At 41.5% G+C, this 12752-nt stretch overlaps 1 protein-coding gene and 1 pseudogene across 1 annotated transcript; both read left to right on the top strand.

The window, feature by feature from the left end:
- LOC141341157 (uncharacterized) overlaps window positions 1-12752 on the top strand; it is a 210595-nt pseudogene that overhangs the window by 71030 nt on the left and 126813 nt on the right.
- LOC141341177 (uncharacterized) lies at window positions 991-6917 on the top strand. Its single transcript, XM_073846322.1, has 7 exons — window positions 991-3181; window positions 3299-5024; window positions 5352-5397; window positions 5471-5564; window positions 5909-6008; window positions 6237-6379; window positions 6465-6917. Exon 1 carries the CDS (start codon window positions 991-993, stop codon window positions 2752-2754), a length of 1764 nt encoding a protein of 587 aa, XP_073702423.1. The 3' UTR covers window positions 2755-3181; window positions 3299-5024; window positions 5352-5397; window positions 5471-5564; window positions 5909-6008; window positions 6237-6379; window positions 6465-6917.

The following is a 12752-nucleotide window of genomic DNA, read 5'->3' on the forward strand; positions in this document are numbered from 1 at the left end:
AATAGGCCAAACACTCATGAGTTTGAGATTCAGTGTCTTGCAGGTTTTTGCTCTGAAAACAGGATATTGTCAAAATCAGAGGTTTCTTCCAAAAAAAAGTCCTCGGAAAACAAGGTGATTAAGCTTAACAACAACTGTGGTTATATGATGAAGAGAACTCGAACTGCACCTGCAGTTGTCAGGTATCCAAGATTTTCCCCAACAAAAGATCCTGAGAAGTACTATCATTCATTGTTACAACTTTTCTTACCACATTACGAAGACCACCAACTCAAGCCTGAGAATTTTACTACTTATGAGGAATTCTACAAGAGCGGTGCTGTAAAATATGAAGGTAATGTGACAAAAGTAAAATGTATTGTTGATGCTAATCGAGCACTGTTTGAAAAGGAAAGTGACAAAATGGATCAAGCTAAACAGCTGTTGGAACAGGGTGTTGATTTGGAGGATGCTTGGGCTACATTGTGTCCTGAAACTGAAAAGGAACGTCATGAATGCATACAACTAAGGAAGAGTAATGTAATTCCTGATGAAGATGATTCTGGTGAGTCTAATATTCCAGATCTTGTCGCTTGCCCTCGAAATCCATACACTATTGAAACCAACCATGCTGGGATGTCTAGAGGTGAGGCGTTACATTTACTAAGATCATTAAATGTACAACAATCTGCAGTATTTTACAAAGTGCGGAAATGGTGTCTAGAAAAACTTCGTGGAGAAAACCCTGAACCATTTCACTTGTTTGTTACTGGTGGAGCAGGCACAGGGAAAAGCCATTTAATCAAAGCAATATACTATGAATCATCAAGGCTTTTATCACAGCTGTCTGAAAACCCTGACGATAGAAGTGTGATTCTAACGGCAAGCACTGGAGTGGCAGCATTCCAAATTGGTGCTACGACTGTCCACAACAGTTTTTCCATAGGTGCTAATGTCAAACTGCCATATCAGCCCCTAAGTGATGACAAAATCAATTCACTGCGTGCAAAAATGGGATGTTTGCAGATTCTTATTATTGATGAGGTGTCTATGGTTGACCATCACCTTTTGTCATATGTTCATGGGAGATTGAGACAAATTAAGCAAACTGGTGACTACTCTGTTTTTGGAAAGGTAAGTTTGGTATGTGTTGGCGATTTTTATCAGCTTCCACCTGTCAAAGGAATTCCACTGTATGTTGACACAAAAGGAGTGAATCTTTGGGAGAACAACTTTGAAATTGCTGAGCTAACCCAAGTTGTCAGGCAACAAAATACGTCTTTTGCTGAAATGTTGAATCGTCTTCGAGTTCATAAAAAGAAGGAAACTCTAAGCCCAAGCGACATTAACATGTTGAAGCAACAAGAAACAGGAGAAGAATGTGATGCTATTCATATATTTCCTACAAATGCTCAGGTTGATAAATACAACATTCAGAAACTTAATGAGTGTTGTCCTGAGGCAATCACTATTCGAGCTAGAGATTTTGTGAAAAATCCAGAAACTGGAAGAATGGAAGCAAAAGTTGGATTTCATGCAAAAGTTTTCAACTCCTGTTTGGACAAATTTGTTTCCCTGGGTGTTGGAGCAAGAGTGATGTTAAAGAAAAATGTTGATGTTTCTGATGGACTTGTCAATGGAGCCTTCGGCACAGTTGTCCACATAAGCAAAAAACAGGATGATGACGAGGATGATGATGATGATGATTACTTCCCATCAGCTATTCATGTGGAATTTGATGATCCAAATGTTGGTAAAAATCAGAGATCAAAGCAACGACAGAAACATTCGCCAAATTCCACTGTTATTGAAGTGGAAGAAGATCAAGTCACAAACAGTGGTGGATTAAGACGTCAGTTTCCACTGCGATTGGCGTGGGCATGCACTGTTCACAAAGTGCAAGGACTCACAGTGGATAAAGCTGTCGTCTCCCTTGACAAAATATTTGCTCCAGGACAAGCATATGTTGCACTGAGTCGAGTGAGAACCCTGGAAGGACTAATAATTAATAACTTCAAGGAGTCTGCCATATATTGTAATGAGAAAATTGAGTCCGCTATGAAAAACATGCCTCGATTGACTTTGGAAAATCAGAGTTTCATGAAGACACCTGGTATGTTTACAATTGCTCTTCATAATGTACAAAGTCTTCGAGCTCATGTTCAAGATATGCAAGTTCATGGACAGCTAATGAATGCGGATTGTATCTGTTTGACTGAAACCTGGCTAAAAGTTGACGAGGACATACAGATACCAGGATTTGTTTTTAAGAGCAATCCGAGAGCTAACTGTTATGACAACAGCACTCCACTTTTTGCCAATTTAAAACAACAAAGAGGAGGAGGAGTTGGAATATTCTGTTCTGAAAACGTTCCTTTTAATGTTATCATTCCAGAACCTTGCAACTTAGAATGTCTATACTTTGCTGTTCCACATACAAGTCTTAATGCTGCTTTTCTGTACAGGCCTAATTCATATCCACTTGACATGTTTCGACAAAATATGTTGCATGTTATTGATGAGTTGGAGAAACATCCAGGACAGAAAGTAATTCTGGGAGACTTCAACGAGGACATCTTAACATCATCTACAATTAGAGCATTAATGGAACTACATGGATATGGTCAACATGTGCAACATCCTACAACTGAGAAAGGTACGCTGATAGACCATGTCTATGTTAAAGATGCAGAAAATATTTCCGTTGAGATTGTGCAAACATATTACAGTTACCATCAAGCAGTAATTATTTCAATTAGTAGTGACATGTACTGAAACCAGTATAACTGCAATATATTTTCTTTTCTGTGCCCTTGCTGTGCAATGTTCACTCTGAGATTCCAACTGACATACAACTGGACAAAGCGTACAACTTGAAGGTCTGTTCTTTGACTAATTATAGCTAAATGAATATCTCCTATTGTGATCTGTCAGTTAAATCATAAACTGAATCTATATGTTATCAATGAATTTCTATCTAGAGATCATCAGTTTTATGCATGCAACACAATGTAATGCGAAAAATGTATCACTGTATTTTCTGTTCTGTTTTTCTGTCCACACCATGTGGACACCTGAGATTTCAAGATTCACAAAGTCCAGTTAATCAAGACCCTCATTCAAACCAGTGATCATCATTCACAATCCTACATCTCCCATAATTGCTCTTCTTTCTTGAGGTGATAAGCTTCATCCAGCCAAGGTAATGGTGGTTCCTAATTTGTATCCAGCTTTATGCTTAGATTTTCTTAAATTTTAAAAGATGTATTTTCTAGTTAACTGACTTGATTACTAAAGTATTTTATTAATCTAATTTCAGTCATATGCTATGCCATCTGAACAATACTGCCTGCATTCATCCCTCCAGTTGTCTCCTAATACATCACAATTAAGTCAACAGAACAACATAAAAAGAGTCAAGATTTACTGAAGTCTACAGATTTTAGATACACCGTCTGGTGCACCTGGACATATCATCAGTGATGTAACCTAGGATCACGGGGGGTTTCGGGTCTTTCAACAATCAGACCCCCTCCCCTAGGTGACCCAGCCGGGGTGATCAGGTCCCAGCTTATGTCCAGGTAGCGCTACTACCCTACACGCCATACCTCTCCTCTCCTGATCCACAGCCACCTTGATGCTACTTCTGCAGCATCAGTGGCCAACTTGATGGCCCTTCGCTGGCTTGCCCCTGTGATGCCAAGCATTTTGTAGGCCCTGCAAAGGGATTGGCCCACAAACCCTCGACATCCCACTTCGACGGGTTGGCATATTGCCCGCCACCCATTGCTCCGGCAACCCTCCACAAGCTGGGAGTACTTTGCTCTCTTTCTTTCATTGGCCTCCTCCATACGGTCTTCCCAAGGCACTGTGAGCTCCAAGATAATTACCTGCTTGGAGGCCTCTGAGGTGAGCGCAATGTCTGGCCTTAATGTTGTTATAGCAACTGTCTCAGGGAACTTCAGCTGCTTGCCCAGATCAACTGACAGCTCCCAGTCACGCGCCGTTGCCAACAGGCCAGAGGAGGTGCCCCGGGCAGCTGGCTTCTCCCCAGCTCTGACAAAAGCTGTGGTCTTCACTGGGTGGAGGCTCTTGCTGTGGCTAATTCCACTGCAGATAGAATCCGCTACAGCTTTTAGGACCTGGTCATGCCGCCAGCGGTAACGCCCTTCGCCCAAGGCTTTTGGACAGCAGCTCAGGATGTGTTCCAACGTTCCTCTCCGCTGGCAGAGGGGACATGCTGGTGTCTCCACCATTCCCCAGGAGAAGAGGTTAGATGGACTTGGCAACACGTCATAGACAGCCTGGATCAGGAATTTTATCCTGTAGGGTTCAGCCTTCCACAGCTCAGTCCATGTGACTTTGCGCTCCACTGTTTGCTCCCATCTTGTCCAGGCGCCCTGTTGCCGCATCCCAGCCATCTGGCAAGCTCGCTTCTCAACTCCTGCACGCACCTCCTCCAGAATCAGTGACCTCCTCTCCTTCCCTTCCGCCTTGTCATAGCGGGGATTTCTTCTGCTGCCCAGGCCAGCTCTCCCCTGTGGCACTGAGCCCACCAACACCTTTTGCCGTAGCCTTGACTCTGCGTCGTCCACTGCCACGGCAGCCCTCCACTTCCGCCCTGTCCTGACCTCAATCCCAGCCTGGGCAACCTTTGGATCACTGGAATCCCGATACTGTAGGACCTCCCACCATGAACTCCTCGCTCAGGCTGCTCATGGGAAGCTTCAGCTTGTTGTTCCGCCCATATAGAGCGATGCTGCTCAGGCTTCGAGGAAGTCCCAGCCACCTGCGCAGAAACCTGCTGATCCTCATCTCAAAGCTTTCCACTGTTGAAATGGGGACTTCATACACCAGGAGGGGCCATAGGATCCGAGGGAGAATACCATGCTGGTAAATCCAGGCCTTGAACTTGCCAGGAAGGCTAGACTTTTCCACCACGGCTAGCCAGGCCTCCAGGTCTTGGTTGGTCGCTTTTATGGAAGCTGCGTCTCGCAGGCTGCACTTGAACACCTTCCCCAGGCTCTTCACAGGTTCCTACAAAGGTAAGTTGACTCAGGTGTGCCTGGTTACATTAAAATATGTTATTAGATTTCAAATGGAAAATGTTAAAGGCATTGTTAAATTCATTGGCTATATGCAAGAAACCGCATGGAAAGTAATCTTTTTAGACATATGAAATGCACTGAAGTCATTACCCCCCCCCCCCCAAACAAGAGATTCTATACTTTATAGAACACAACATTCTATACTCCAATAATTCATTTAATGAATAAAATGACTAATACAATTCTAAATGTAGTATTGTAATGTCTGCTTGAATTGACTAATTTCTTCATGCACTGTTTCACTTACTAACAATACATTTGTAGGTTTATGCATCAAAACTCAGTAACTACTGTCCTCTACCATCAAAAGGTAAGTGTACAGATATCTACATTTAAATGCAAATTTTTTTTCTTCTGTTCTAACAATCCATTAATATTTTCAGATTTCTGCAACGTACTTATAACTTCCTCATCCATTATTTGATTCTCTGCTCCATGTGCCTTTTTTGTAAAGAAGCACACATGATAAAAAAAAAGGTAAATGCTATTGTATAATGTCTGCAAAACATGATTTGACCAATTTCTTCAAGCACTGTTTCACCTACTAACCATACATTTTCAGGATTTGGCTACAAAATTCAATAACTACTGTCCATAACCCTCAAAAGCTGAGTGTACAGATAATGTCTACATTTAAATGCAAAATGTTTTTTGTGGAAACCGTTTATTAAGCAGTTAATGTTCAATGAAAATAATTTTAGATTTCTGCAATGCACTCGACATGGAACATACGTCCTTATGTATTGTCTGCTTCTCTGCTCCATGATTTTTTTTTTTTTTTTTTAAAGCACACAACTGATAAAAATCCATTGTTTTCACAGATTTCTGTAGTGCCCTGAAGGCTTAACTTCTTATGCCCTTACTGACATTGTTTGCTCCATGAACTCCTATAAAGAAGCACACGATACACATGATATAAAGGTAAATGTAATAGTCGGCTTAATTTTTTCAGAGTTGATATGCTTCCCTTCAAGGATTAATTAACCTAGAGTACACTTTCCGATTTATGCTACAAATCTATACCTACAGTCATAATCAGAGCTCCGCCAACTTCTGTAAATGTCAAATGCTGACACAACTGAAAGCTGTTCATATGTATTTGTTGCAAACTGTTTTAAACTCCTTTTTTTTTTTTTTTTTTTCATCAAGCTGTTCATGCATGCCCTCCCCCCCCCCCAGATTTCTAAAATGCACTGCAGTCATAACTGCAAAGAAGCATCTTACACCCATGATGTGATCCATGAATACCCATAAGCTTCTCAGCTGTATGGAAGCTCAAAACTTGGAAAAAGGTAGAATAAAATATACTTTATGGTTATTAATCAGATGCTGACATTATTTGACTTAATTTATTGATTTTTTCCTTCTTTCTTACAGTGAAGACAAACCCATTGTCAACTTTTAACTACTACAACTATCAACATTTCAGAAAAAATCCCCACTAAACTCTTAATTGACGCAGGCAGTCAATAGCCAAAGTTATTTCAGAAATGAATACATAATCACAAGCATAACACTATTATACATAAAATATTGGTTGGATGGCTTGTATTATATTTAGCCTATGTCGAGTAAATTTTGATATGTGCCAGCCAATGGAGGATGGCTTGCCCCTGCTGAGTCTGGTTCCTTCCAAGGTTTCTAACTATACCACTCTGCTGATGATGCTCCACCACCACTCGGCCCATGATGCTGCTCTTCACTAATTTAGGGAGATTTTCCTTGCCAATTTCAATTTCTGGCTTGCTCTCTGTGGCATTAAGGCACAATATTTTTTTATTTTTTATTGTAAACTGAATAAAGTCATTGTAAAAAATAAATAAATAAATAAATACATTATGGATTAAAATTTACTTTTGTGTTTGTTGACATGCATTTCCATTTACTCTATCAGTGTTCTGGTTATGGTTCAAATATTTTAGTGTACACCACAGAATTAAAAATTCTGTTTCTGGACAATGACAAATGTGACTTTGTCTGGTTCAATATAATACAATAATATAAAAATAACACAATTTTTACAATGTTTTAGAAGTTATAAGTGTTTTTGTTCGAATTGTTATATCTCTGAAGAAGTAGGTGGCCCTGTCTTCAAACTTCTGAGGTACCTCCAAGACATTGTGTTAATTATGTCATGTGATTTTTGTGCAGATGTGTCAAATGGTTTAAAAAACAAATGTAACTTGTCAAATTTCAAAAAGGCAGACACATGGTTCAGTCGATCCAGGCATAATTGATATCCTCAGATTCAGCATGAATTAATCCGCAGACTGACTGTTCAAAAGTTAAGAGAAAATTTATTTATATTTTTTTTTGGTATTACACAACCCATAGGTGGTACTGTACTCAACTTTGGTATCGACCCTCAGACCATGGTGCTGATGAAGCATGCAAAGTTTTAATAGTTTTTTTTAGTATAGTTTTAGTTTTATTGACAGTTAAGGGCTTAAACTCAACTTAGCATGCTCTCCACCTGACTGCTCTACTGCACTTCCTTTCTCTGCCCTTTTGCCTAATAACGATTGGCTTATTTGGATTTAATTTGGAAACTATTAATTTTTGAACACTGAAGTGAAAATGCAGCTTTCAAACCAAGTTTATTCTAGTTTTGCTTTTTATTAAATTGCTTTTATTTTAATAGTTTTCAAATTTTGTTTTCATTAGTTTCATTAACGATTTTGTTTTAGTATTTATATTTAGTTTTTATATAGTTTAGTTTTAGTTTTATAGAGATCAAGAGCGGACGGGTGACGATTAAGGGGTTAAACTCACCAAACTTAGCATGCTTTCCACCCAACCGCTCTGCTGCCCTTCCATACTTTACTGCTCTTCCCCTCTCAACTGCTCTTTTGCCTAATAAATGATTGGCTTATTAGGATTTAATTTAAAACTTCTAAACAACTTTTAAAAATTCACATGGTCAAACACTTGTGACACACCAAATTAGATTTTTTTTAAAAGCTTCAGCCTTTTGCTTTACACAGCTTGCAAAACTTAACGAACTTGCACAACGTGGGATTCGAACCCACTACCTCCGGGTCAAGTGTTAGTCATCCAACATGTTGCGCCACTGAGGAGTTGGGTAATGTCATAGTTTGGACAATGTTTTCAGCAGTGATGAGTGTTTTTGTAAGAATTATTGTATCTCTGAAACAGTAGGTGGCGCTGTCTTCAAAGTTCCTAGGTACCTCCAGGACATTTGTGTTTATGATGCTTAGTGATTTTTGCGCAGATATGTCAAATGGTTTAAAAGATATTGCAATGTAAGTCAAATTTCAAAATGGCGGACACACGGTTCAGTCAATCCTGGCATAATTGATATCCTCAGATTCGGCACCCAAGGAACCCACAGACACCAATATATTGATTTTCTGAGAAACCATTCAAAAGTTATAAGCTATTATATACTTTTTTGCTATCTCAAGACCCATAGGTGGCGCTATTCCCTACTTTGGCATGGGCACTCAGACCATGGTGCTAATGAAGCATGCCAAGTTTTATTTTAATTGATTAAAGTTTGGCAGAGATATAGCCTCTGAACCAATTTTAGGTCAACCTTGTTAACTTTGCGACATCATAACTTTTGAACAAAGATGACTAAATTTTTTTGGCTCAGTTTCGTCTGTTCAGCTCAGTCTAGAGATCATCTGAGCCAAATTTGAGAAGAATTGGATCAACTTTGAAGGAGGAGTAGCATATAGACTGATTACAGTACTTTTCAAAATGGCCGCTACTGTAATAGGTGGAGTCTTAATGTAAGGTATGGAATGTGATCAGCGTGATGAGAGGAATCACGTGTACTAAGTTTCATTTTTCTAGATTTAGGGGTTCAGGAGTTATTAGCATTTTAATGTTGAAATTTTGGACTAGTGGTGGCGCTATAGAGTTGGTTCTAGGGACTTCAAATTTGGTCAGATTACTATTTATGATCATGACTATAATTGTGCCAATTTTCATCATTTTCCTATATTGTGTTCATAGGGCTGCCATAGACTCCCATTGGCCGAGAAAAAGACATTTGTCTAATCCAGGAGCAATACAGATTAGTACAATGCTGATCTGGATAATAAAGGAATCAAAACAGTACAACGCAATGCACAATTGTATTAAGTTGCACCATACGGGATTCGAACCCACAACACAACGGACTTTGTGCTTTGGATTCAAAGGCTTAGCAAAGTGTGCCACTCAGGTCACCCACAGTCAACTGGCTCCAGAAGAGAGGTTTAGGGGTGAGAGAATGAGCTCACAAAAGAACGACTAAGCGTTGTAGACAGATTAGCATACTAAGATAACTTAATAATAAAGTAGCTTATGGTTGATCTGATAGCTAAAGAGCTACATTAAAATGAATGGCAAATAATTACCATGCTAACCAATTTGCATGCTAAGCTAACTAGCATAATTCAACAAACACAGGCACGGTCAACTTTGGAGAGGTATTTCTCAGGAACGGTAATGCATATCAAAAATCTGTTTAGTTATTTCTGTGCGTCTTGGTCCAAAGATCATATGACCAGATTTTGGACAAATTTGGGACAAATTTGAGGAAAGAGTAGGGAAAAAACTGATTTTCATTTACTTCAATATGGCTGACAGTCAAATGTCTGGAAAATGACAAATGAGACATTGACAGAATTGGCAAGACCCAGGGAATAAAATGATATAACGTTTTCAAAATTTGGACAATGTTTTCAAAAGTTATAAGCATTTTTGTAAGAATCGTTATAACTCTGAAACAGTAGGTGGCGCTGTCTTCAAACTTCCGAGGTACTTCCAGAACATTGTGTTTATGATGCTTAGTGATTTTTGTGCAGATATGTCAAATGGTTTAAAAGATATTGCAATTTATGACATATTTCAAAATGGCGGACACACGGTTCAGTCGATCCTGGGATAATTGATATCCTCAGATTTGGCATGACCCAAGGAATCCAGAGACACCAATATATTGATTTTCTGACTTACCGTTCAAAAGTTATAAGCTATTATATGCTTTTTTGCTATCTCATGACCCATAGGTGGCGCTATTCCCAACTTTGGCATGGACCCTCAGACCATGGTGCTAATGAAGCATACCAAGTTTCAGTTCAATTGATTAAAGTTTGGCAGAGATATAGCCTCTGAACCAATTTTGGGTCAACCTCGTTAACTTTGCGACATCATAACTTTTGAACAAAGATGACTAAAATTTTTTGGCTTAGTTTCTTCTGTTCAGTTCAGTCTAGAGATCATCTGAGCCAAATTTGAGAAGAATTGGATCAACTTTGAAGGAGGAGTAGCATATAGACTGATTACAGTACTTTTCAAAATGGCCGCTACTGTAATGGGTGGAGTCTTAATGTAAGGTATTCAATGTGATCAGCGTGATGAGAGGAATCATGTCTACTAAGTTTCATTTTTCTAGATTTAGGGGTTCAGGAGTTATTAGCATTTTAATGTTGAATTTTTGGACTAGTGGTGGCGCTATAGAGTTGGTCCTAGGGACTCCAAATTTGGTCAGATTACTATTTATGGTCATGTCTATAATTGTGCCAATTTTCATCATTTTCCTATATTGCGTTCATAGGGCTGCCATAGACTCCCATTGGCTAAGAAGAAGAATAATAATAATAAAATATAGCTGCAAGCAGCGATTACGGGGCCAAGCCGCCGAACGCAACACGGATAACAAACAAATCAAAACAGCATAACATTGCATAAAGCTGCACCATGCAGGACTCGAACCCACAACACAACAGGCTTCAAGCTTTGGAGGCAGTGTGTCAGCAGAGTGTGCCACTGAGTTGACACACAGTTAAGTGGCTCCAGAAGAGAGGTTTAGGAGTGAGAATGAGCTCACAAAAGCACAACTTAGCGTTGTCCTTACCCCTTTCCACTCTCTACCACCCTTCACCTCTCTACCACCCTATCGCCTCTCTACCACCCTTCACCTCTCTACCCCCTTTCCCCTCTCTACCACCCTTCACCTCTCTACTGCCCTTCACCTCTCTACCACCCTACCGCCTCTCTACCACCCTATCGCCTCTCTACCCCTTTCCCCTCTCTACCACCCTTGACCTCTCTACCGCCCTTCACCTCTCTACCGCCCTTCACCCCTCTACCGCCCTTCACCCCTCTACCGCCCTTCACCCCTCTACCGCCCTTCACCCCTCTACCGCCCTTCACCTCTCTACCGTCCTTCACCTCTCTACCATCCTATCGCCTCTTTACCACCCTATCGCCTCTCTACCCCCTTTCCCCTCTCTACCACCCTTCACCTCTCTACCACTCTTCACCTCTCTACCACCCTTCACCTCTCTACCGCCCTTCACCTTTCTACCGCCCTTCACCCCTCTACCACCCTTCACCTCTCTACCACTCTTCACCTCTCTACCACCCTTCACCTCTCTACCGCCCTTCACCTTTCTACCGCCCTTCACCCCTCTACCACCCTTGATCTCTCTACCCCCTTCACCTCTCTACCCCCTTTCCCCTCTATACCACCCTTCACCTCTCTACAACCCTTCACCTCTCTACCACCTTATCGCCTCTCTACCCCCTTTCCCCTCTCTACCACCCTTCACCTCTCTACCACCCTTTCCCCTCTCTACCACCCTTTCCCCTCTCTACCGCCCTTCACCTCTCTACCACCCTTCACCTCTCTACCACCCTTCACCCCTCTACCGCCCTTCACCTCTCTACCGCCCTTCACCCCTCTACTGCCCTTCACCCCTCTACCGCCCTTCACCCCTCTACCGCCCTTCACCTCTCTACCGCCCTTCACCCCTCTACCGCCCTTCACCCCTCTACCGCCCTTCACCCCTCTACCGCCCTTCACCTCTCTACCGCCCTTCACCTCTCTACCGCCCTTCACCTCTCTACCGCCATTCACCCCTCTACCGCCCTTCACCTCTCTACCGCCCTTCACCTCTCTACCGCCCTTCACCTCTCTACCACCCTTCACCCCTCTACCGCCCTTCACCCCTCTACCGCCCTTCACCTCTCTACCACCCTTCACCCCTCTACCGCCCTTCACCCCTCAACCACCCTTCACCCCTCTACCGCCCTTCACCCCTCTACCGTCCTTCACCTCTCTACCACCCTTCACCCCTCTACCGCCCTTCACCCCTCTACCGCCCTTCACCCCTCTACCACCCTTCAACCCTCTACCGCCCTTCACCTCTCTACCGTCCTTCACCTCTCTACCACCCTACTGTAATGGGTGGAGTCTTAATGTAAGGTATTGATTGTGATCAGCGTGATGAGAGGAATCATGTCTACTAAGTTTCATTTTTCTAGATTTAGGGGTTCAGGAGTTATTAGCATTATAATGTTGAATTTTTGGACTAGTGGTGGCGCTATAGCGTTGGTCCTAGGGACTCCAAATTTGGTCAGATTACTATTTATTGTCATGACTATAAATGTGGCAATTTTCATCATTTTCCTATATTGCGTTCATAGGGCTGCCATAGACTCCTATTGGCTGAGAAAAAGACATTTGTTTAATCCAGGAGCAATACAGATTAGTACAATGCTGATCTGGATAATAAAGGAATCAAAACAGCACAACGCTATGCACAATTGTATTAAGTTGCACCATACGGGACTCGAACCCACAGCACAACGGACTTTGTGCTTTGGATCCAATGGCTTAGCATAGTGTGCCACTCAGGTCACCCACAG

Source organism: Garra rufa, chromosome 1 (genome assembly GCF_049309525.1).
Source record: "Garra rufa chromosome 1, GarRuf1.0, whole genome shotgun sequence".
Taxonomy (NCBI): domain Eukaryota; kingdom Metazoa; phylum Chordata; class Actinopteri; order Cypriniformes; family Cyprinidae; genus Garra; species Garra rufa.

Excerpts from the sequence above, each read along its gene's own strand:
- LOC141341177 (XM_073846322.1), top strand. The coding sequence starts at position 991 with ATGGGATGTTTGCAGATTCTTATTATTGATGAGGTGTCTATGGTTGAC.